The sequence below is a fragment of the Furipterus horrens genome, unplaced genomic scaffold (assembly GCF_987537825.1).
Source record: "Furipterus horrens unplaced genomic scaffold, mFurHor1.1.pri manual_scaffold_12, whole genome shotgun sequence".
Taxonomy (NCBI): domain Eukaryota; kingdom Metazoa; phylum Chordata; class Mammalia; order Chiroptera; family Furipteridae; genus Furipterus; species Furipterus horrens.
Window position 1 is genome coordinate 96,522,139 of NW_028327182.1, and position 22,961 is coordinate 96,545,099.

General features: G+C 43.6%; 1 protein-coding gene across 5 annotated transcripts in view; it reads right to left on the minus strand.

Moving 5' to 3' along the window:
• Nucleotides 1-15,358, minus strand: part of WDR17 (WD repeat domain 17) — a 48,559-nt gene extending 33,201 nt beyond the window's left edge. For 3 of the 5 annotated variants that reach the window (XM_090258335.1, XM_090258334.1, XM_090258333.1), the window contains exons 1-8: nucleotides 15,293-15,358; nucleotides 11,163-11,291; nucleotides 9,841-10,024; nucleotides 7,947-8,177; nucleotides 6,960-7,211; nucleotides 4,855-4,977; nucleotides 2,818-3,002; nucleotides 867-1,035 (exon numbers count right to left, since the gene is read on the minus strand). In XM_090258335.1, coding sequence (XP_090114461.1) covers nucleotides 867-1,035; nucleotides 2,818-3,002; nucleotides 4,855-4,977; nucleotides 6,960-7,211; nucleotides 7,947-8,177; nucleotides 9,841-10,024; nucleotides 11,163-11,291; nucleotides 15,293-15,358 — 1,339 coding nt within the window. Of the gene's footprint in view, nucleotides 1-866; nucleotides 1,036-2,817; nucleotides 3,003-4,854; nucleotides 4,978-6,959; nucleotides 7,212-7,946; nucleotides 8,178-9,840; nucleotides 10,025-11,162; nucleotides 11,292-15,292 lie in introns of those variants that run through there. The other 2 variants (XM_090258338.1, XM_090258336.1) reach the window with 1 other exon arrangement.
• Nucleotides 15,359-22,961: the final 7,603 nt, after the last annotated feature.

Here is a 22,961-nt window from a genome sequence, read left to right on the forward strand (position 1 = left end):
TTTTTTTTTCCAATTAGCTTTATTTCCAGGATGGCACAAAGTATGTTCTGTTTAAAGGAACAGCTATTATCTTTACAAAGTGGAAGTAACGCCTTGTCTAGACCTCCTCCTCAGAGGGGGAGAACTACATAAAAAAGCGGAGCGTCCTTAGCCTTTCTGTAGCGCAGGCCCCTCTGGGGGTCTGGTCACTGCAATGTCCCGCAGGCAGACACTCACACGCCTGCGCTGAAACTACTAATAAAGCTCCCAGAGGGCCCCAGAGTCTCTGAAGGTACCTAAAATCCTTGAGAGCACAGAAATTCAAGGTGAAACATCCCCATCCAGGAGATAATGGAGAAAAAGCTATATCTTGATTATGCGGGTTATGTGTAGGTTTTAAATTAATATTTTACTAGTAGGACAAGTAAAGCATTCTACATACTTTGTAAATGAAATTCACTTAGGTACGTGCAATGATTTATTAAAGGGAAGTAATAGTATAATTTTAGAAAATAAATGAGTAATTTTTACATATTTGATTCACATGAAGAGTTTAAGGAAAACTTCCACGCAAGATGTGTCGTACCATTGAAGGCACAGCTATACAGATGCAGCTAAAATCAGACGGGTCGCGAGCATCCTGACTTACGGTGGCTTTTCCATGTGATCACGTCATCAAAAAGGACCCAGAAACCAATGGGCCTGTGCAGGAAGTCTCTTCTGAAACCCCCCAAAGCTGAACCGAAAGTGTATTGTGACTACCTCGCCCCTACAAGCCTTTGGAACAAGATGGCATCGGTGGGAAGAAGATAATGCAAATGAAAACAAATGGCAGGAAAGTCATTTATAGTAAGTGTGCTCCTGGCTTTAATAAAAGAACTGCTCACCTGGAGCCCACGAAAGGGAATAAATGACGCCTTCGTTCCCCGGGGATGTGTGCACGGCCGTCAGCGTGTTTACATCCCACACCTTTATGGAGCCGTCAAACGAAGCCGTGGCCAAGAGATTCGGGTCATCGGGTTTGAACTGGCAATCAAAGATGGTTTCCACGTGTCCCTAGGGAAAGTCACAACTGCTGAGGAACACCCGTGGTATTAACAAGCAAACCGCAATGTATAAGCAAGTTGAACCATGGCTTCCTCATATGAATGCAAAAATATAAAGGCAAGCAAAATCACAAAATCAGAACCATTGCCGTGGCTGAAAGATCTTGGTGCTGTTATCCCTGTGCAAATCGGTGCAGACCTAGATTTACTCCAGCGCAGTTCCTTAGACCAGCAACTGGATACAAAGATGTTCAAAACCTGACTGTCAACTTCAATCCAATACATATATGTTCTCATCGCTTAGCATACACAGAACGCTCGGCTAGCAACTCCCAATGCGGTTAGCTATCAGTAGTCGGTACGCCATTCTGGCAGTAGAACAAAGGACCGGGATCCAGCTGGAATCGGAAGTCCTTTAATGCGAATGCTCCCAGGCCATTCGGAATCCTGGGCGGTGCTTTCTGCACACGACGTCAGAGTGAGGAGCTCCTCCTGCTCACGTTTCTATCCGTTTCCACGCTGGGTCCCTGTGAGGGACGAGAGAGGTCGCAGGGAAAAACTCACTGTCTCTTCTGCCTGGCAGATGCTTTCCAAGTGAGAAGAGCCGCCGAGATAATATGCAGTCGGGGGTGTTTGAGTTTGTAGTGAATTACAAATTTAACATCGTTTTTAAAATGAAACATGCTTTAACAGGAGGACATACGCTCAATAGGAACTCTGCTGAACTTAGATTGCGTAACTCCTTGACTAATGTAAATTTTAATATCCTTTTAAAAATATTTTTCCCTTTCCTTTTACAATTCTTTTTAAAGTAAGTGATAATTTGAAGTATAAAAAAAATGTTTACCACACTGGGAAAGCATCTACAAAAGGAATATTTTAAAATAACTAAGCTACACATTGTTAAAAATATTTTTTGCTAAGGTTCAATATCTTTATTTGAGGACAAAATTAAATTAGTCCTGAAATGATAGTATTATTAAGTATTTCCCTCTTTTTATTTTTTTACAAGGGCAATTATAGCTCTATGGGAAAACATTTAGTATTTAAGTATCTTAAATGTCTAGATTAGTATAATTCAAGCCTGTAGGGAAAACAACGGACATTTTTATAAACTCTAAACCAGGGAAAATTAAGGATGAACCCTGACAAATATTAATTACAACACACTATACATGCACGCATTTATTCACCAAACTCTCGTAGGTAGTGGGGACACAGCAGAGAACCAAACCAAACAAAAACGCGAGTCCTCAGCAATGTTTGATTCCATCGTATGAGAGGCTTAATGATCATATGAACAGAAGCTGGTAGAATCTTAGAATTATTATAATGATTCGGTAATAGAAACAAACCTTAAAAATACTTACTCCAACCATGCTCGCTTAAAGGAGAGAAGAACAATGGGTGGAGTAACAGGCAGAGATGGGCTTGTCCTTCCTCCTAAAAGAGCACCCCCTTCCCGTTTGGCTTCCCAAATATAGCACAGGGATGTAACTTCCCAATACTGTCTGAAGGACTAACGCGGTCCCCACAAAAATGGGAACCCGACCGACCATGCCGAGTCATCGGGATAAGCTAGACGTTGGTATTGCCAGTTCAAAGGATGTTCACGGTGTCGTCACCATTCTAGACGTTATTCTAAAATGCTTTAGCCAACCAAGATCAAGTCCTCTTACGTGATTGTTGACAAAAATATGTTTTAATGCTATTAATATGTAAGTAAAAGTAAACATCACGAGCTCCACAAAATCAGTGTCGTGCATGGAAGAGGGGGCGCGCCCAGACATACCATGTCCCTGAGGAAATCCCACTTCCTGGCGCCCACGTCATACAGACCCACGCCCCCGTCCACGAAACAGCACAGGGCGTGACCCGGAGGGCGGGAGAAGGCCCGGCACCCCGTCAGCGCGGGGGGCGGCACTGCCTCACTGGTGGAGGACGTGTAGTGATTTGGGGTGCGAGGCGGGACCGAACCTGCAAGAGAGAACACCCGGCAGGTAAACGTGCGTGCTCACCTCTTCCACGGGCTGGCAGGGCACCGCAGGGCTTGGGTTTGAAACTAATACATTAATAAACAAACAAAGTAATTTATAAATTAATAAATAAAGAACAGCCCTTTGTTTTCTCTTACCCAGAATCTGTATCAGGAGCCCGCATGTAACAACCACACTTTCTGCCACAGGGGTATTGTCAAAGCTTTGCCAAAATAGAGGGCGGGGCAAAAGTAGGCCGGCAGTTGTTTGTACGGACGACAATACCACAATGAATAAACACTAATACAGGTATCAACTCCGTGTTTCGGTACTCACAGCTGTAAACCTACTTGGGCCTCACCGTGTCTACACACAAAACTGGATCTTATTTTGCACAGAGGTGCGTAAAAGCACGGGGCACCAAAACGGATGGGAACTCGTGTGTGAGGAGTGATGATGTGTTGTGGGTATTTGCTTTTTTCTCTCCTCATAAATTAAAGTGGAGAATGATTATTTTTAAATTAGAATCTTCTTTCAAACTATTGATATGTTATTAGCTTACCTCCCCCTCGACATAGAGAAATAACACATGCGTGTGAATTTTTTCTTTTAAAGCTCATAACTCTCTTCACTGAAGGCCAACCCAATGAAAATAAACAATTCTTAAGTCACATTAATTTAGCCCCCAAACTAAGAATCCTAATTGTCTGGGGCACAGTTGCACCTCAGTTTTTCTTTCTTCTTCCTCTGGTTTACTTTTCCGGCTCATATGCTTCCATTTCTCCAACTTTCAGTGACCTCCGTCCCACGCTTAGTCAGTGTCTGTATATTCTTTATCTCAAACTGTGTCTCCTTCCAAGAAGTTTTTCCTCAGAACATGAATAGTCTCTTGCAAACATAATCCACAATAATGATGCCATTGTAAATCATCAGACCAATCCTTATTAATCACATACTGGAATAAACATAAATACTTCCCAGAGAGTCTTTTTTTTTAGTACACCCCTTCTTTGTTCAAATATAGGGAAGTATTCCTTATTGCCCTCATTTGAATAATACTCACTCCTCAGAACCTGAGAGGGACAGGAAGTACATCCTGGAATGACCTACCTGCTAATAACAAAGGAGGCACTGGATTCAGTGAACTTCTGTTGACAGTTTGGTTAAAATTAACATATTCCATGACTTTTTTTTCTGATATTTTAATTTACTGACATTATGTGTGGTTTTGACATACTTTATCTACCTCTCTATCTGTAAACCATCTCTTTTTTTTTAGAATTTGGAATGGCTGTATTTAAAATATTCATTTTCACATGATTTTTCTTATTCTACATTTTCTGTTACATTTTTTTAAATGGGGTAAAAGACTAGACATGTAGAATCACTCAGAAGTGGCAAGATTGGTATCTGCTTCTGTATTGTTTATGGTTTTTTTTAATGAGCATGGACTACTTTTCTAATATGAACAAATTTGAAAGAAGAGCATCTGTGATATTCCAGCCGTCTGTGGTATGAATGTCCACAGCAACTAACCATGGGAACAAACGATACAAAATCTGCAGGATATGGAGGCAACACGTCAGCCTCCAGAATATTAAAAACATTCCCAGTCCCAATGTCGCTAGGACCTCGGGTTTCCAGGACTTAGGAGGATTATGGCTCCGCAGAAAAGCTGAAATTGTGCGGCTTCATGGATCCTTTAGTCCGTATGTCGTCCACGGCTATTTTTAAATTTTCCTTTCCGTAGCATATGGTATTTGGTATGTACACATGAATGTATCAGTCATTTGATTTGAAAGCAGCAAATACAATATTTTAAAATATTAAACTTTGTCGATACTTCCACTTACATTTTTTTCTCGGAGGAGAACTAAGTACATGTAAGCAGTGAAATCCTGTTTTCTTTAATTTAAAAGTATCGATAGGTGTTGTTCTTGAGACACTCCAGATGCGTAGAACACCCACTTGGGAATCTAGTCAGGAAAAGAAGGATTCTGTTAGCAAATTTTATTTGAAATGTAAAATGCCCGGACATAAGCGGAATGAAAAACTTCAACTTGCAAGACCTTCAGGGCGGCTGACCGGCATTCTTCAAACAATAATCTCCTGGAGCCATAAGAAGACCAGCACCCCACAAAATTAGAAACACATCCGCACAAAAACCTGCACACAGGTGCTCCTAACAGCACCTTCCCTAAGAGCAAAAATGCAGAGACAAGGGAAATGTCCGTCCACTGAAAACAGATCAGATCTGGCCTACCCACACGGTGAAACAAGAGTCCCCCACAAACAGGAAGGAATTCCTCACACACCCAACCGCGGGGACGGACCTTGAAACCCTGATGCGAAGTCACAGAAGCCAACATGGAACGCCAAAGGTTGAGTGATTTCCTTCCTGTGAAACGGCAGAACCCACACACATGAGCAGTGCATGCAATCCGGGTGCCCTCGGGGCTGGGGCGGGGGTGGCACAGAGTGGCTGGCGGTGGGCACAGACAGAATGACCCGGGGGGGGGGGGCAGGAGCGCCCGCGAGGGGAGAGAGGTAAAGGCTGCACCACTCGGGCTACAGGGACCTCTAACCCGCACACTTCAAAGCGGCGAGTTTTATGGTCTGCCTTGTGTCTCACAATAAATAACAGCTACATACGAAGTCCCCTGTCGTTCATTACATCCTGTGAAACTAAGGCCATTGAGATACATAAGAATCTGTCTACTTCCGTTCGTAATCTAAGTACTGAAACTACTAAAAACTTGGTCTGCTTCCTTTTGTTTTTTCAAACCACAGTTTACACTGGACACCGTTCTGCTCTAGTTTCTGACATACGGCAAAGTGGCCGGAAAACCACGCACCCCACGGAGCGGCCACCTGGCCGTGCACCCCGTTATCTCGACGTCACTGGTCATGTTCCCCACCTGCGATCTGCATCTCTGTGGCTGTTCTGCGCACGCCCCCGCCTTTTCCACCCCGCCCCCCCGCTGCCCCTCTGCTAGCTCTCCGTGTATTCTCTGCGTCTGTGAGGCTTTCATTTCGTTTGCTTATTTTGTTCGTTGGATTCCACGTGTAAGTGAACACACAGCGTCTGCCTTGCTCTGACTGGCTCGTGTCCCCAGGCCCGTCCGTGCCGTTGCCAAAGGTGGGGTTTCTTCCTCTCCCGCGGCCGAGCAGCACCCCGCTGTGTAAACGGAGGGCAGCGTTCTCGTCCGCTAACCTGCTAAGGCCATGCGGGCTGCTGCCAAAGCTCGGCTGTCATAATAACGCTGCAAGGAATTGCTTCTAGAACGCTAAGAGGACAAAGACTCTGTCTCTTCTTTTACACTGAGGAAAATACGGGAAGTGTTTATACGGTAGCTGATAGCGTGGTTGCTTGGGACACGTCTTTCTGAACCCAAGTGAAGAATAAAAGTAGAGTTATTTAATTTCTAATCACTATTTTAAATTCCCCCATCTTCCCATCCTACCTAATTTTGTGGCTTTGCTAACAACTCTCTCTTGACTAGGAAACCATGAAGCCTTTCAGCCCGTGGTGATACATTCTGGGTCTGCCAGGCAGGACTGGTCGCCGATATCAAAATTACCAGTGAAGCTGCAGAGGCTTCCTGTCTAGTACACTGGTTTTCTGGCTAGTGCTTTTCCTCTCAGCCTGCCGTGCCTGAAAAAGAACTGACTCTGTCCTCTGTACACGTGCAAACACAGATGCGCACACATGCATGCACCTATGTATTCCAATTTATTACCGGAAACCTGGAGAACACGGCCTTAATTTCATTTTTATTTGCCATTATATTAAAGATACACAGTCTAAATCAAAGTCAAGCAGGCATCTGCTGGAACAGATGATACCATTTGCGTTGTTAGTAAGTCCGACACGAGACTAACCCACAGAACAGTGTAATCTTCCCGACTGGGTTAAAGAAGACGCGCGCTGAACGCCCCGGGGACCGGGCTCACGCACCTCCGCTCACGAACATCCCGGGCGCGCTGGGGACCCAGGCCACGCACCGCACGGAGGCCGCCGCGCCGGGGCAGGTAAACGCCGTGACGCAGCACAGCGACTGCGAGTCGACCAGCCGGATCCCGCGGCGCGCGTGGGCCACCAGGAGGTAATCGGCCGACAGCGGGTCCCACTCCAGCGCTGTGACCGGGTCCTCCTCGTCGGCCTCTTCCAGAGAGTCAGGCTTCAGAACGTGTTTCTGACTCTTGTTACCTAACAACACACGGAGAAAAGGATTGTAGACAACGTTCTCCGGGGAAGGTCGGTCACCGACACGGTCCTGATTTCCCCTTGCAATGAGAAAGGACTCCCACGCGTGGACACAGATGCCCGGCGGCTCACGGCACGTTTCTCACACGTCAGCAGAACATTCTTAGGAGTGGAGAGCTATTCGGGAATTTTTCAATTTTCTCATTATAGCTTTTGTTATTGTTTAAAATGTTAAAACAAACTAATTTCTCAGACCCTTTCATTCAGCCAGATTAATGAGGGAACGGGGTCCGAAGACTGACTTTTCTACGCCCGGATCAAAGGCTTTGCTGGGATCTGTGGCATCCAAATCGTAGTGTTTTATATGCAGGTGGGAAAATACTTTTGAGCGGCAAGACATCATGTCTTTGAGCACTATGTCTTCAGTCACTCAGGCCGCCTTCTAAGTAAGTGTGCGGAAATAAGGAACTGACTTAAAAAAGTAAAAAAACGGGACAAATGACTGATGTGGATTAAATCAAAGTAAAATCTGCACGGCTGAGTTAAATGGATGACTGTGTCTTATCAATAAATTTACTTCAAATGATTATTTGGCATCAATGCAATGCTGGATAATGTTTGCACAGCTATAACTTTTAAATTAAAATTCTGTTACCGTCGGCTTCATGCTGTGTAAATAAGGAGTCATACATGCTAAGAAAGATAAAGCGTAAGAGCGCTGGCTAATTAAATTCTTACCTGGCTGAAAAATCGACAGGCTCCCGTCCATATGACCAAAGACAACTTTCCCCTTTTTCTGGGCGTGCCATCTGAACAGCGAGATGTCGGACAGGAAGCTGTGGGCGTCTCTGTGCGCGGTCACCCCGCTCTCGGGCCCCGAGAGGGCCCAGATGAACAGCGGGCCTCTGTGGGAAGCGAAGGCCAGGGCGTTGTCCGCCTTCCAGCACCAGCTCAGAGAGGCGGGTGTGGCTGGAACCAAGCCAATAGGGGTGCGTGAGAGAGAGCCCTGGCCCCAGGCGGGGCCGTTAAACAACATTTGCACTGCGAATTTCTGAAATAAGAATGTGCTCATTATTAAGAAATATTACCTTCTCACTTGGGAATTGGATTTGAAAAGTCATCTCTAAGACCCCTGGGAACACATGTAGGGTATATGTGACGAAAGGAAATGCCTAGCTAGCTTCAGAACTACTGATTGGCCACACGCTTCGTACGTCCAGAGGAATTTAGAGAGATGTTTTTCTCTGAAAACTGTACACATATTAAAGCAGTGGCTTCTTATTGAGGGTTTGTGTATAAGGCCTGCTCTCGGCATTCTAGATATACAGTTTAGCATGGGGTACAATTCCTGCTTTAAAGGATATTAAATTAAAAAATAGGGAGATAAAGATTAAATGTATAAAAAGTAAAATGCTACTATAAGGATTTAATCACAATAAAGTTAATGCTACAATCCATGTGTTAGCAGGAGTTTAGGTTCAAATCTCAGCTTTCGCTCAGATAAACCCAACAGGCTGTTGGCCTCTCCCAAGCTGTTTCCTCATCCACAGAATAGATCTAGCCGAAATTAAGAGAAGGAAATATACCAGTGTGTGTAAAAGTCCCCGTTAAACCATGAGACAAAATACAAAGGTTATGGTAACTCTCCCCGCTGTTATTTTCATCAAACAGACCCTAATGGTGTGTGAGCCATTGGGCTACTGTCCTGGGAAGTAAGTGGGGTTTGAATTCTACCCTGAAGGAGCAGGAGAGTGTAAATGTATGCGGTGAGCACTATTTCCCAGGAAGAGAAAATGACAGAAACGAAGACACAGAGTCAAAGTCATTTAGTGACAGTTAAATCAATGTGTGTCTATGATGCACTGAGAGGCAGAAACTGGAAACGGAATGCCTACTGCGGGGCCTGACATGTCATGGGAACTCCCTAAGTTTTATTGAACAAATGAATGAATAAATGAACATATATATATAAATAAGGTCAGTAAGAGAGTGGATGTGGTTTCAGGATACATCAACAGACGCAGAAATTGCCCAGCAAGGGGTAAAATTCTCCACATGGATCAAAGCCCCACAGCACGTGCCAAGAAACCATTCGAATGCTGGCTCTCTGCACGCGCACCTCAAGGAAGGCGGCAAGGAAAAGGGAGCAGGATCGAGGTCACGTTGTTCCAACAGAAGACACTGCTATAGTGACGGAGTATTTGCAGGCACTGCCAAGAGCTCTAAATGTTAACCTGCTCAGTCCTCCCACCAAGGCTTTGAGAGAAGTGGGACGTGTAACTATATGTTCCGTCATTAATGGTTCTGTTTTCTGTAAGGCGAGTGTGACATTTTTCATGGTGGTGACATTTTTAAAATTTTTGTGCTATATTTAAACACTAACAAAACCATTTGGTATTTACTATATATTTAATTGATCAGTGTACTAAGTATAATTATTGCATGACATTTTGTTTGAGTTTTGCACACACACACACACACACACACAGTGAGTTATGATGTGAACTGTGTTTCTTATATAGATCAGCATTAGAGCGTTTGACTACTTTAACACCTCAGCGGACTGAAATAAAATATGTTATATTGAAATAAATAGTTCATTCAATGAAACAAACCTCAGTTACAAATGTACCTTTTGTATTGCTGAGCTTAGCAATGACATTTTGTTCCGCGACATCCCAGATGATCACTAAATTGTCAGCACTGCCGCTTGCAATCAGGTCAGGGTTGTGTGGACACCAAGAAATAGCCGTGATTGTTTTCTTATGTTCAGACATAATTGCGTGAAGTTTAAACTCATTATAACGGTGATCCAACTAAAAAGATACATAAATAAAACAATTCAGTGCGTCTTCTTAGATTGCACATTTTCCATTAATCACATTACTTTTCAAAAGCTACCTACATGAAACTTAGCACCCTAATAAAATATGAACACATTGCAAGCCTTGGTCTACTTTCAGGTATATTCAATCAACTGAAAAAAAGAAAAAAAAATTCTGAAAAAGTATGAGAATTGAAATCAAACATATGCAATTTTAAAACCAGGTAGAAGTCAATGATATCCATTTAAACATGCAGAACAGTTGAGCTATTATATTTTCGATAGCCATATCTATATACCTCAGGGGGAGCCGGGGCAGAGGCAAAGGGGCTGTTACAGGACCGGGACGATGGTTCGGGGGAGAAGGGAGCAGGGGAGATAAGAAAAGATGCAAACCACCCCAATCTCTCTTGGTCACCGGGGCACAGAGTGGGAGCAGAAGGGGAACCAAAGGTAACCCTGGGACACGTGGTTCAGGTGAAGGGCTCGCGGGTGACACAGAAACACGCCCCCAGGCGCGAGGAGAAGGCCAGGTTGGGCTGTAAGACAGGCGTGGCTGCGCTGCACGGAGAAATTCGGGGCGCACTGGCTCTGTGGGGGGGGAGCTCACGAGGGACGGGACGGAGCCCCGGTGTGAGGAAAGTAGTGACGAAGGTCTTCATCTCAAGAATATCTCAGAGTATATTATATCTGCGCTATTTTTAATATAATGATCTCTAATGGACTTCCCACCTTCTTCAACTAAGACAATTTTCTCCTATCCAATATGGCTACGGAACAATGTCTGAAATAAATGAATAAACAAATTCCATTTGTTGATACGGAACTGTAGTTCAGAAGAACTAACTACTGCATGCTCATCACTCATCCATGGGACCTTTCAATTCTTGAAGAAAATCTTCCTGATGAACGCCACGTAAAGGACTAGGAAAACAAGATTTTGCTAACGATTTAATACTATGACATAAGCATTTTCTAAAAGCTTGACTTGTAAAACTAATATGGTAATATAAATAGCAATAAAATATGTAATATATACCAAGAAAAGTATAGCACTGAGCATTGCATGTGACGGGGATTTAAAGATACCTATTAACCAAAGACTAACGGTGGCCATAAAGGCACGTTACCTGGTAAATGTAGATTGCCAGCGTGGCGCAGTAGGCAAACCTGTCCCCGCCGGCAGCACACACGTCCCTGTTCCATGGCTGACAGCCGGCAGGCAGCAGCCCCACCTGCCTCAGCTGGGACATGTTTGCCTGGAAAAACAAACGCGGAGGAGCACGGGTCATTGAACTGACGCTGTTAAATAAACGTCCTCTTCGTTGTTATACGTCGGTCACCCTCGCTCCTTATCTTCACGCCCTGAAAAACTCCTTCATTGTTACCATTAACCTCTAGTTGTACTTTCCAGCAATAGGAGTTTAAATCTGCCAGTGTTTATAGACATAAAGGCGGGGGATTTAAGTCAGGGAAGCCAAAGGCTGCAACCCCGGAGATGTCACTGAGAGGGGCCCTTGGTCTGAAGGCCAGTCTGTGTGAAATTACTGGGGCGACACGCGCCACCTCCGGTCAGTGTGAGCACATGCTTCTTTCTCCCCACTTCACTCTCTGGAGGGGAGGGACACTAAACACTTTTCATGTTTTGTTGAATTGATTGGGGTGACATTGGCTATAAAATTACATAGGTTTCCGGGGTACCAGTCTATAATGTATCATCTCTATATGGCAGTGTGTGTCCACCACCCAGTCAAGTCCCCTTCCATCACCACTTATCCCCCCTTTGCCCTCCCCTCCCTCCCCCGCCCCTTTCCCTCCGGTCATCACCACACTGTCATCTGAGGCTTTTGTTTTGCCTGGTTTTGTTTTTCCCTTAACCCCTCCCCCTTTTTCATTGTGTCTATTTCATATGTTTTTGTAGATGACATGTGCTCGAGTCTTGTTTTTGGATTCATTCTGACGAACTCTGTCTCTACTGGGTGCATGTAGGCCGTTGGTCCTCAAGGTCATTACTGATGCAGTTAGATTAATATCTACCATGCTTCCACGACTTCAGTTCCTTGGCCTGTTCTTTGTCCCTGATTCTGTCTTCCCACGTTTTCTTCCTTCTGTGGTTTCAATGGGACACTTTACATGACTCAGTTTTTATTTTTCGTATTTAGATAACATAAACATTTCAGTTTTATCCTATAATTTGGCATGCCCTTGTTCTTAACCAGCTTTTATAAATCTTACAGTTCAACGGCTTAAATCCTTTTTAAATTCAGAATTAAATAATTTGTCCAAACCAGCCATTAAAATAATAGAAAGGACAAATCAACATGGCATTTTATTTTTTAAAAGCTGACATTCTGAATTAAATATTTAAAAATCATCTATTATTAAATCTGAATTATGTATTGAAACAGGTAGTATTTGAAACTTGCAGGTTATTTTTCAGAAGTATTACGCGCTCTACGTACGCACACAGCACTCCGGAGCCTTTATTAAGTGGTGCCGGGGGTGCTGACGAGGCGGAGAGACGCGTCCAGGGCTCTTGTTCTCCCTGGAGTCCGCGTCAATCGTTACACGATTCGGGATTCTGCATTACTGAGAGCAGATGCTCAGACGCGGTCCATTTCAAAATACGTCTTTGCACTTTAAATATGAATCCTATAGCATGTCATGTATATAGCTATGTAGATTTTTAACTGAGATGATTATGTATTTCAGATAAATGTCATATATCCTTTTTTATCTTTACTTTATGTTTCTTTTTTTCTGTGAACAACTTAAGAAACTCCATGCCCCTTCTGAAGATGTGTTGCTTCAGAATATGGGCTCTTTCAGGCCCAGTAACAACGTGCGTACTTTGAAGAGGAAGCGCCGGATGGCGCAGGTCCCTGAATAAAGCGGATGGACGTGGGGTCCGGGGAGAAAGCCCGGGCAGCTCACCCCACGTGCCACCGACAGTGTCAGCAGCCCGGCAGCTGCGGCCCTTGCAGGAGAGCATTTTTGTTTTTCCAGCCTAAGTACAATTTTTAGTTTCAATCACACTCACATTATAATTATAGTAAAGATGCTTTCCATAGGAAGTGTATAAGTTATTAAAAACACAATGAGCATATTTTTATTAGATTTGATAATGTAAGAACTCACTTTTGAAAATGAAGAGTATTATATGAAAGGATCATAATAAAATTTAAAATATATTATAATATTGTCAAAAATAAAATTATAAAACTAAGTTAAAATCAAGTTCATATGTGCCTCTGTGTCTGTAGAAATATATATGTATACCATAAACATTAATTATATCAATGTATAAAGGCCAGTTTAGTGCTCTACAGATCACTCACAACTGTATGTGGTTTTTCAAACACAACATGTCCAACTATCCTTTTTAACTCAAAAACCCATCTTATCTTTCTCCTTCTGTGAACTTTTAACAAAGAATCTACTGAAGAGTTTGCTAGGCTGAAATCTGATGTACAGGGTATATATGCACATACATATGATCGGAAAAATAAGAAGGATTTTTAGAGAAAATTCGAGTCAATATTCATGGGTCAAATTTACTTATTTGGAATATAATCTTTCTTTCTCATTTAAGTCTGTGTAAGAACTGATCAGAACTTGAGCCGGAAGGAACTCAGACTCACGAAGACAACGTGGTGGCCTGAGGGTCCAAGTGTGTCTAGAGCAGCTTTTATAAAACGTCTCAGAACCAGGACTTCCTTCGCCAGGGCAAACGCGTTAGTAAAGGGCAGACTGGAGTTATGGGGGGGGGGGGGGATGGACTCTGAGTCCTCGGACTCTCCATGAGCTGCCTCAAAGGCACTATAAAGGAACACACAACTTTAGTAAAAAAGCATTTTTCTTAGAAGCATTACCCCCTTCCCCTTAAAACAAGACTATCGCATCCCCTCCCATGTCAACATCAGAAATGCCCTTGGTCTGTGTGCAATGGGCATATATGGTACAAGGAGGCTGACGCTGTAGTGTGTGTGTGTGTGTGTGTGCGCGCGCGCGCGCGCGCACGCGTGTCCATCCCGCAGGACCAGAGTGCGACGATTAAACCCATGAGCTGAACTGTTTCATCGTTTATGGATAAGACTGGATTCAGGAAGGAAAGCTCCCCACGGCCTCTCCACCTCTTCCCTGCAGAATGCTTCGGGCTTTTGCCAGCTGGATCCACAGCTGAAGAACAAACAAGCTCAAAAACAGGCTGAAAATTGACAATTTACCGTGACCTGCCTGGGCTGCAGGCCCGGCCCCAGGTGGGGGCGCGTGAGAGGCGGCCGAGGGGCGTGTCTCTCACACACGTCACTGTGTCGCTCCCTCTCTTTCCCCCTCCCTTCCCCTCTCGCTAAAAATAAATAAATAAAATATTTTGTAAGTAGCTTTAACAAAGAGATAATTACAAATAACTAAAATACTGAGAAAATATCTTTGATTAATATGATTGGAATGAACACCTGAAGAAGCAAGGAAAAGAAAAATTCAGTACAGATTCCGGCTCCCTTGTTCCATTCATTAATGAAAAAAATCCACAGATTGCCTTCATTTAGATAATTTATAAACCATCCATTAAAAGGTAGAAATAGTCAAAGAGAGATAACCTAGTACTCTAAACTAAATCCATTCTGATGCGGTGCATTTTTAATTAGCAGTTTTGTACTATTGCAATAGTAGGTCAGAATAGTCATTTTCAAAAGTCTATGCTAAAGTCGCCATAGTAAAAATGCAAATCCTTCTGAAACATAATTAACTGCCTAAGCTTCTTCAGAATAGTTTTAAATGCATAATTATGCACATTCATTAAATGTTTTTCTTTATGCAAAATGACTTCATTGACATTATCGCGACTTTTATACATTAATCTCATTAGAAAAAGTCTAGCTTATAAAGGGTAGGCCAAAAGTAGGTCTACCGTTGTTTATATGGAGAATAAAACAATAATTAAGAAATAAGGATGCAGGAAAAGACTGTTTCATATACTCCCAGCTGTAACCTATAGGCTATACTTAAAGCCTAAAGACTCTCTGAAAACCCTATGAATTCATCTAAAACTAGAATAGAAAAAATGCGTTCTTCAATGTATAATGATGATTATTTGTGTATATTACTTTCACCTCTGCTTTTAAATCTACCAAATAAGGGTCTGATTTGCACTCAGAATTCTGCATTTTGCAATGCAGAAACATCCACAATATAAATATAACACAACCGCATGAGAAGTAACACAGAACATTGTAATTACAACGTAAGGACAGCTTACTCTTTGGAGTCCTTCATACCAATCATCTTGCTCAAACCAACTTGAAATGCAAGTCATCCACGCCATAGAATGTTTCTACTTTAATCAGGGGAATAGTAAACTCCGCCTCCAAACTCCGCACCTAAAGTAACAACAACGCATTTCAACCAAGCAGCCCTACCAGACCTGCCCGAGAAACGTTGTTTAGGACAGGAAGCTAGACTGGCACACACATTTCACCTAAAACAGTTTTAATCATTTACAAATAACAGTATCGGTAAAAATAATGCTACGCCAGAAAATGGAAGCTATGTTCAACTAGGAAAAAAAAGAAATAAAACAACTGTTATGTTATTGTATAGTACCAGAGAATGCTATTATCAAATAGTTTATTCGGTTTTCAGTTTTCCTTCTAAAAAACATCTTAGATTTAACTTTTGCCAGAAGCAGGCAAATTTCTAGAAGTCACCAAGTGAGTCCCAAGGAAACCCGTGGGGAAAAACCAGGAAGCGGAAAATCAGTTTTGTTTTCAACCTTAGGAGTTGGACATGCAAGGAGAAGAAAGCTTCCAGGTTAAAAACTGATCAATGACCGGTTCAATTCCCCATTTTTTTTGGCTTTCAGCTCAGCCGAAGGCAAAGCTCAGTGCCTCCAGCAGTTTGTAGACAGTACATGACTGAATGGGGTGCTAACTCGTTCATCAGGGAATCAAAACCACATTAATTTGATTTCATTTTAGTTTTACTCGCTTCTTGGAGAATGTTCCAGCCATGCTAACGAAGAGGTTTCTCAGTTTGCTGGGAGAACGTCTCAACTTCAGAACGCCCTCTCTAAAGTGCAGCGGTGTCACCCAGCACGTAGCAGGTTCTAAGTGACCTTTTCAAACTCATCCAAGCCTTCCACCTCAGTGAAGGAAATCGTGGAGGCAGGGAAGGAGGGAGGGCGGAGGGGAGAGGAAAGCAAAGGAAGGCCATTTGCGTCATTTGAGTATTCCACTTTCCATACCCCCAAAGCAAGACAGCGTTTGTGCCCACGTGGAAAGATACACCTGTGTGACGTAGAAGGGTCCCTGGAGCGAATGGAGAACAGCTTATGGCTACCCTAAAAAACGCATCGCGTGGAACATGGCCTCTGCTTCCGGCTTCTAATTCCTTTTTCTCGGGGAATATTTCCGATCCTGCGAGCTGGAAGCCTGCCACAGGGAGTTCCAGGATCGGAAGAACCTCTCCGTCTCGGCGACTCGCGAATCTGGACCGCGCTTTCTGTCCTGCCCTTCGAGTTCCCACCCTCGTGCCTCCGCCCCCAGCGTGAGAGGAACACCCCACATCCCACGGCTGCCTCTCTGGTCGGAGGAGGACGCCAGACGCTGGAGCACAGTGGCCACCCACGCGTCACAGGCCACCAGTGGGAGGCGGCATCGCTCTGCTGAGCCAAACCCGTTAGGAAGACCCTGGCGTCACACGTGTGAGCGTAACACCTGCTTCTTGTTATGTTTTGCTGAGTTTGGAGGAATCTGTAACACATATTTTTGTGACAACAGCTAACTGCTCCATGGCCCCTAGTGACATTGAGAACCAGCACCCCTGAGTCAGGAAGACATAGATACTCCATAGTTCATCAAATAAGTAATCTCCTTTCCCCACATCAGGAAATTGGGGTTTAATGGCTGTAGGAATCAGGCAAGATTTATAGGGTTTATGCTGTTATGACAATCTATGTCCTAGAGAAGAGTTATAGAAGACTGGGTATTCTTTAAATTCAATAAATATAGCCAGGGATATTTATTTATAGAAAGAATCTGAGTTACCGCATGTTGTCTTTTTTCCAGTCTCTAACAATTAACCACTGAAAAATATTTAAGATGAGTCTTTTCACGAGAGGAAAATGTATCAGCTCATCTCCTGTGACCCATTCATACAGGCGCAATGTTTCCATTTTGTTATCCTTTACCCTTCTTAGAGGTGCTTTCTCATTCTTTGTTAGGATGGTTAGAACTACCTAGGGATACGGCAATTGTAAGCCAAGAAAGTAGGTCCCTGCTCTCGTTCTGAGAAGCTGGTCATATCTGCCAGTCACCAACATCTACCACAAACGTGGGAACTATTAATAAAATCAAAACACAGTCCCTGGCCTAGAACTGAGCGTACTGAAAGTTCTCTGGTTGTAATTTTGTGTGAACCTCTTTGTACCAGATCCGGAAATGTTCATTTCTGCTCTCTTCTGGCTAAACTCTAGTGCTTTTATGTACTCAGGCCTGTTTGAAACCCCAAACATAGTGAAATGACATTTCGCCTCCTGCGTAAATCTTGGTCTTTGTCATGTCTTCTTGGAGTCTACATTGAGATTTTTTTCTCTCCAGCTTTACCTGTTCTCTCAGAACAAGATATTGTCTTATTCCTCTGAAACTCCGGCATCTGCAGCCTATTGTTTCCCCTCCTAAGCCCACACCCTTCAGGTGTGTCTTCTCACCTATGGGACAACCTGCAGTTACGCTCCTCGTGAGCCCTGTCTCCGCTGTCATATGACTCAGCAATGATACTGACTTAAGCTTCCTGACAAACTAGAAGACTCGCGCAAAATCAGCGCCATCTGTGGCTTGTTCGATCCGAGTGGAATAAAGCACAGATAATATACAGGGCACTGCCCCAAGCCCTTCTCTTCCATACGCCTGCCCCCGACCTGCCTGGAGCCGTAGCTGGATGGGTTAGACGAGAGGACGGGCCGTGACAGGGACTCAGGAAGTGTGAACGTCCCTCGCGTCGCAGGTGTTGCACAGATCGATGCACTTCTGGGCTCACCTGTCCGCCTGCTCTTACTGTGAACAGCTACTGCTCCAAAGGGGATCAAAATCAGGGGGAGCCAGCTGCCAAAAGCATCCTACCACTACAATTTGGGGGGCTCCTCCGCACTGCCTAGATGAAAACCCTACACAAAAATGGCAAAAGGACGTTTCAGTGATGGAGCGGACATGCAGCTTAATAAGTGTGCTTTGCAGAGGCAGGATGGTTCTTTCTTTTTAAAAGGTTGTTATTTATAAGACCCTGGCTTCCAGCAATGGCAGACAGTACAGTCTAGATATTCCAGTTCCCCCACTGGATGAAAACAGGCAACATCTCAGACTAAGAAGGCGCATCCCAAGAGAAGTCCAAGGAGCCTGGCCACGCACGTTTTCTCTGATGGTGGTGGGGGTTGGGGGACGCCACATCTTCCCCAACAGAATTGGCCTAAACCCAGCATGTGGCCGACGTCCTGAGAAGCTCTGGGCAGCTTCTGGAGTCCCACAGGGCTGGAGGGGAAATGCAGTTCAGATGCTGCCAAGTGAAATAACGATCTAATAATGGTGACCTTCCAGCAAGTTCCGTCTGGGTCTGTATCTTAAGACTAAGGCTGAAACAGAAATAGACGGTGGCTCAGAAAGGCTGGGGGTCAACTTTGAGGCAGTGCATTGAATGACGGCATTAAGGTGATATTCCCTACACTCAGGCTCTTTTCTCTTTTTTTGTTATTTAATCTCTATTGTATTTTTTTTTCCATGATCATTTAATCCCCTCATCCCGTCCCATCCACGAGTCCCTTTTCCTTCACTGACGCTTTTCAAAAGCAAAAGTAAATCCTCTCTGGAGGAAGAGAACATTAAATTGTCAGGCTGCAAAGCAATCGAGGGGCCTGCAGAGAGGAAAAAGCCCGTCTCTGAAGAGACAAAACAGGGCCCAGGAGAAGCAGGGACTCCACAAAACAGAGCCAGGAAACCATCAGCCAAGATTGGACTTGATCCCTAAAGGCCACTGTGAGCCAGAGCAGCAGGTCAGGAAAACGGGCCCAGAGGCAAGCCCAGCTGGCACTCCCTTCCAGGGTCTTCTCCACAGGCCGCAGCTGGGCACGGAGGAGAAACACCCGGGGTCAGAGAAAGTCGGCCTCCGTGGCTCAGACATGTGGGAGGCAGGCGGCTACTGAGGCCTGACAGGTGTGCAGCTCTGCAGGCGGGTCTGCATCCCAACCCCCCTCATACAAAGCAACATCCCTGCTGGGGAGGAAACCAGCTTCCACACTCCCAGGGACAACGAGAAGCAGTAAAAGGGAACCTCGTCTGCCTCTGGGGAGGGACAGAAAACTCCCCTTCCTGATCCAAGAACTACCTCGGGCAGAAGGCAAGAGGCAAAAGCTGGAGGGGGGCTGGAGTGGAGCAGGAAGACATCTGGGGCTCCCACCCTGCACCAAAGCATAGCACAGACCTGCCGCGGTTTGAGGAGGTGCAGACTCTCTCCTGCTCAACGCCACACGGGGCCGAAGCGGAGCCGGCTGCCAGGAAGGGCGCTGGAGGGGGGCAGACACAGGACTCTCCCCTCAGGACACATCACCCCATCTGGGAGGTAGAAACCGCAGTACAATCACACATTCAGGGTACCATGCAGTAATTAAAATGAGCTAAACACAGAAAACGGATGAAGCCTATAATGTAATGAACACAAAACGATACATATCACACGATTCCATTTATAGAAGTTTAAAAACAAGCAAAATTAATCTACACTATTAATTTTGAAAAATTAATCCAAATAAACAACTTTAATGTAAAAGTTCATGAATTTAAAAAATATAGTAAGCAAAGAAACCTGAATATCTAAGTTATATGGTTATAAAAATGCAAATGTCAGAAGTACTTATTGAAATAGGAGGCCAATAATATAAAAGTTAGTTATAAGCATCTAAAAATCTCAGATTCTTTTCCAAGGACTGAGGTTTAGAAGAAGAAGAAAACGAAGGTGTGCTGAGCGTCTCATTGTACAAAGGCAACCAATAGACACAATCAGATTCTTGGTATCTGGGTGGGGGGAAGGTGATTTAAATTATTTTTATAATTAAAAGATTGTCACACATTTAAAAATTAAGTTAGAATATACCATAAACAAGGTTGAAAATTTAAAAACTAGACAGAAATATATAAAGACATACAGAGTGATTATAAGCCGGTGACTTGAAAAAGTTTCCGTAGTTGCACTATGTTATGTCCCCGTATTTTCAAGTATGTATGTGTATAGTATGTACACAGAGATACACACACATAGTGTACACACAGACATGTAGTAAACATTAGAAGTGAAGGGAATACACATCATGAGATAAATAGCTGCCTATTTAATAGCTGGAAATATATTTTTTCCTCTGACTTATTTATATTTTCTAAAATTTTACTAAGCACTTACCCATTCATTCATTTAACAGATATTTATTGAGTACCAGCTATGTGCCCGTCAGGCTGTGCAAAACATAAATATCTTGCCCTCCCACAATTTTTCTTCTTGTGGGAAGGAGTCACGCAATGAGCAGAACTAACAGATCAATGATGTACAACAGAACCGGCTGTGTGGTGTGGAGAAAAATATCGCAGGGGAGCCAACAAGGTGCTCCGGAGATAGAGCACCTCACAATTTCTTGACAGACAGAGGGGGGCGGCCTTGTTGAGCTGATTCCGAGCAAAGATTTGAAGGCGCTCAGAGAACAAAGACGAAGATAACAGGCCAGAAAGGGTGCTGAGTGCCGGGGGCGGTCAGGGCAAAGCTTTGGACTGACGCGTCCTGGCAGGTGGGAGAAATACTAAGAAAAATCAATAAAATGATCTAAAATGTGCATTCCAAGGCCAGAGATATATCATGATACAGAGATTCAAGGTAGTCTTGTCCAACCTTTATACTCTTCAGGGTACTGTACATTTCCCTGTAGAAAAACAAAAGCCTAAAAACACCTTGTTGAAAGCCGTGTTTAAAATTTGAATACACTATATACTCAGAGCTACACAAAAAATATTTTTATAATTATATAATCAATTTGTGCGTATTGAATAACTTTGAAAACTGCAAAAAAAAAAAAACTGGAAGGATTTTTTTTTCCCATTAATTAGCTATTCACCCATGAACTTGAGATCTTCCTCTGTCTGGGGTCCATATTCTAAGTGGCCATCGTTACCAAGGACGACGGAAACTTTAAGTCAGTGCATCTCAGAGCATGGCTCTCGGGGCTCCTGTATCCGAATTAACTAAGAGCCCAGTTAAAAATGCAGTTTCCTGGATTATGCCCCAAAGCCAGTGGGTCAGAATCTTGGGGTCTGGAAACCTGCTTTTTAAAATCATCCCCAGATGATTAATGTGTACAGTAAATCTTGAGAACTCCTTAGTTGATTCAATAATGACGAGGATGAGTCGGCAGGAAAACTGCCCCTGGCATCTTGCACTGATGAAGATTGATCTCTTCAATGTCTATCGTTCTTAAGTTATGCCTTCCATGCACTTGGCAGGACGTTCTGTCTAAGCGTTCCCAACACATGTCAGATCACGATGCTCTTAAGGGCTCAGACTAGAAAATAGGTCACAAGCACAGTATTAAGCTACGTTCAAATCCTGGATTAGGGCGCAAGTAGAGAAGAGTAAGGTTATTATGGCAGTTTGAGGCCGGCCTCACAAAAGAGCCCCTTATTCCAGTATGAGCTCCAATTTGATCAGCAAAATGCAGGCGTTAGATGTAAGGCCAAGACATTGATTTAAAAACGTGGCAAAGCTAATACAGTCCGTTCTTCATCTACACAGTTACTTTTATCCTGTCCCTCCCTACATTTTAACCATCAAAATGCAAATTCTGTGGATCTGAACTAAGCAATTGGATTTCTCTAGGTGCTTGGGGGATTACAGACTCTCTTGAGCTGTAATGTAGAAATGATTTTTAACTTGAGAAAAGAACTAAATGAACATTCTGAAAGTCAGCCAAAAGAAAATAGAGGGGTGAAATCTCCTATGTTCAGTCATAAACTAAGAAGTTAGAAGTAAACATTCCATTAAGAGACATTATGATGTAAATATTTGTCATTAAAAGATACAGGATTATTTCTATAATAGCGTATGGCAAGAACGTGTTGGCCTTTTTCTGTGAATAAGATCGTTCCTCCTCGAGGCAGACTTGGAGAAGCCCCACCATGCATCTGCAAACCTGAGCATGCCTGCCCCCTCCTAGTTCATCTGTTTTGTAAATTGGATTCTGTGACACGTCTGGTCTGAGATATTTAAGTAGTCCCAGTCTTATGCTTCTCTGTGCGTGAAAATCAGGATTTCCATTTGGCAGTCACTAAGACTGGCATTTTCATGTTCTGGGCAAAGGGTGTTAAAAATTAGGTTGTCAAGCCAGTTGAGAAAAACCAGCAAAAGAGACCAAAGAAATATAAAGCGTAAGGGCTTTAAAAGGAAAAGAAATAGCCCACATAATGTCACTATATCCAAAAATTTTCTTTAACATATGCATCCATACCTCGATAGATGGTCTAAAATAAATCCTGAAGTTTGGTAAGTAAAAGGTTGGATCAGCTAAGGCATGGCCAGTGCATAGATCAGTTAGGCCATTACTCTAATTTGACAGCCCATCCGTCAAAAAGTATGTCCTTAGCCAACATAAAATTCCCCCTAAGGATGAACTAATATAATCAATAATGAAAGCTACTATTGAGATATAGGTGCTTCTGCAATGGATCTGCTATTATAGTTCCAGAAATGAATTCATTTATATAGTCGCTCATCTACCCCTGAATAAAGGTTCACAAGTGGCATTGGACGTGAACATGACCCGCTCAAGAGCTGATGAGGTCCAACGGCATCGTGAGGCTTCTATCAGGACTTCTCCAGCTCGACCATCATACGAATCACCAGAG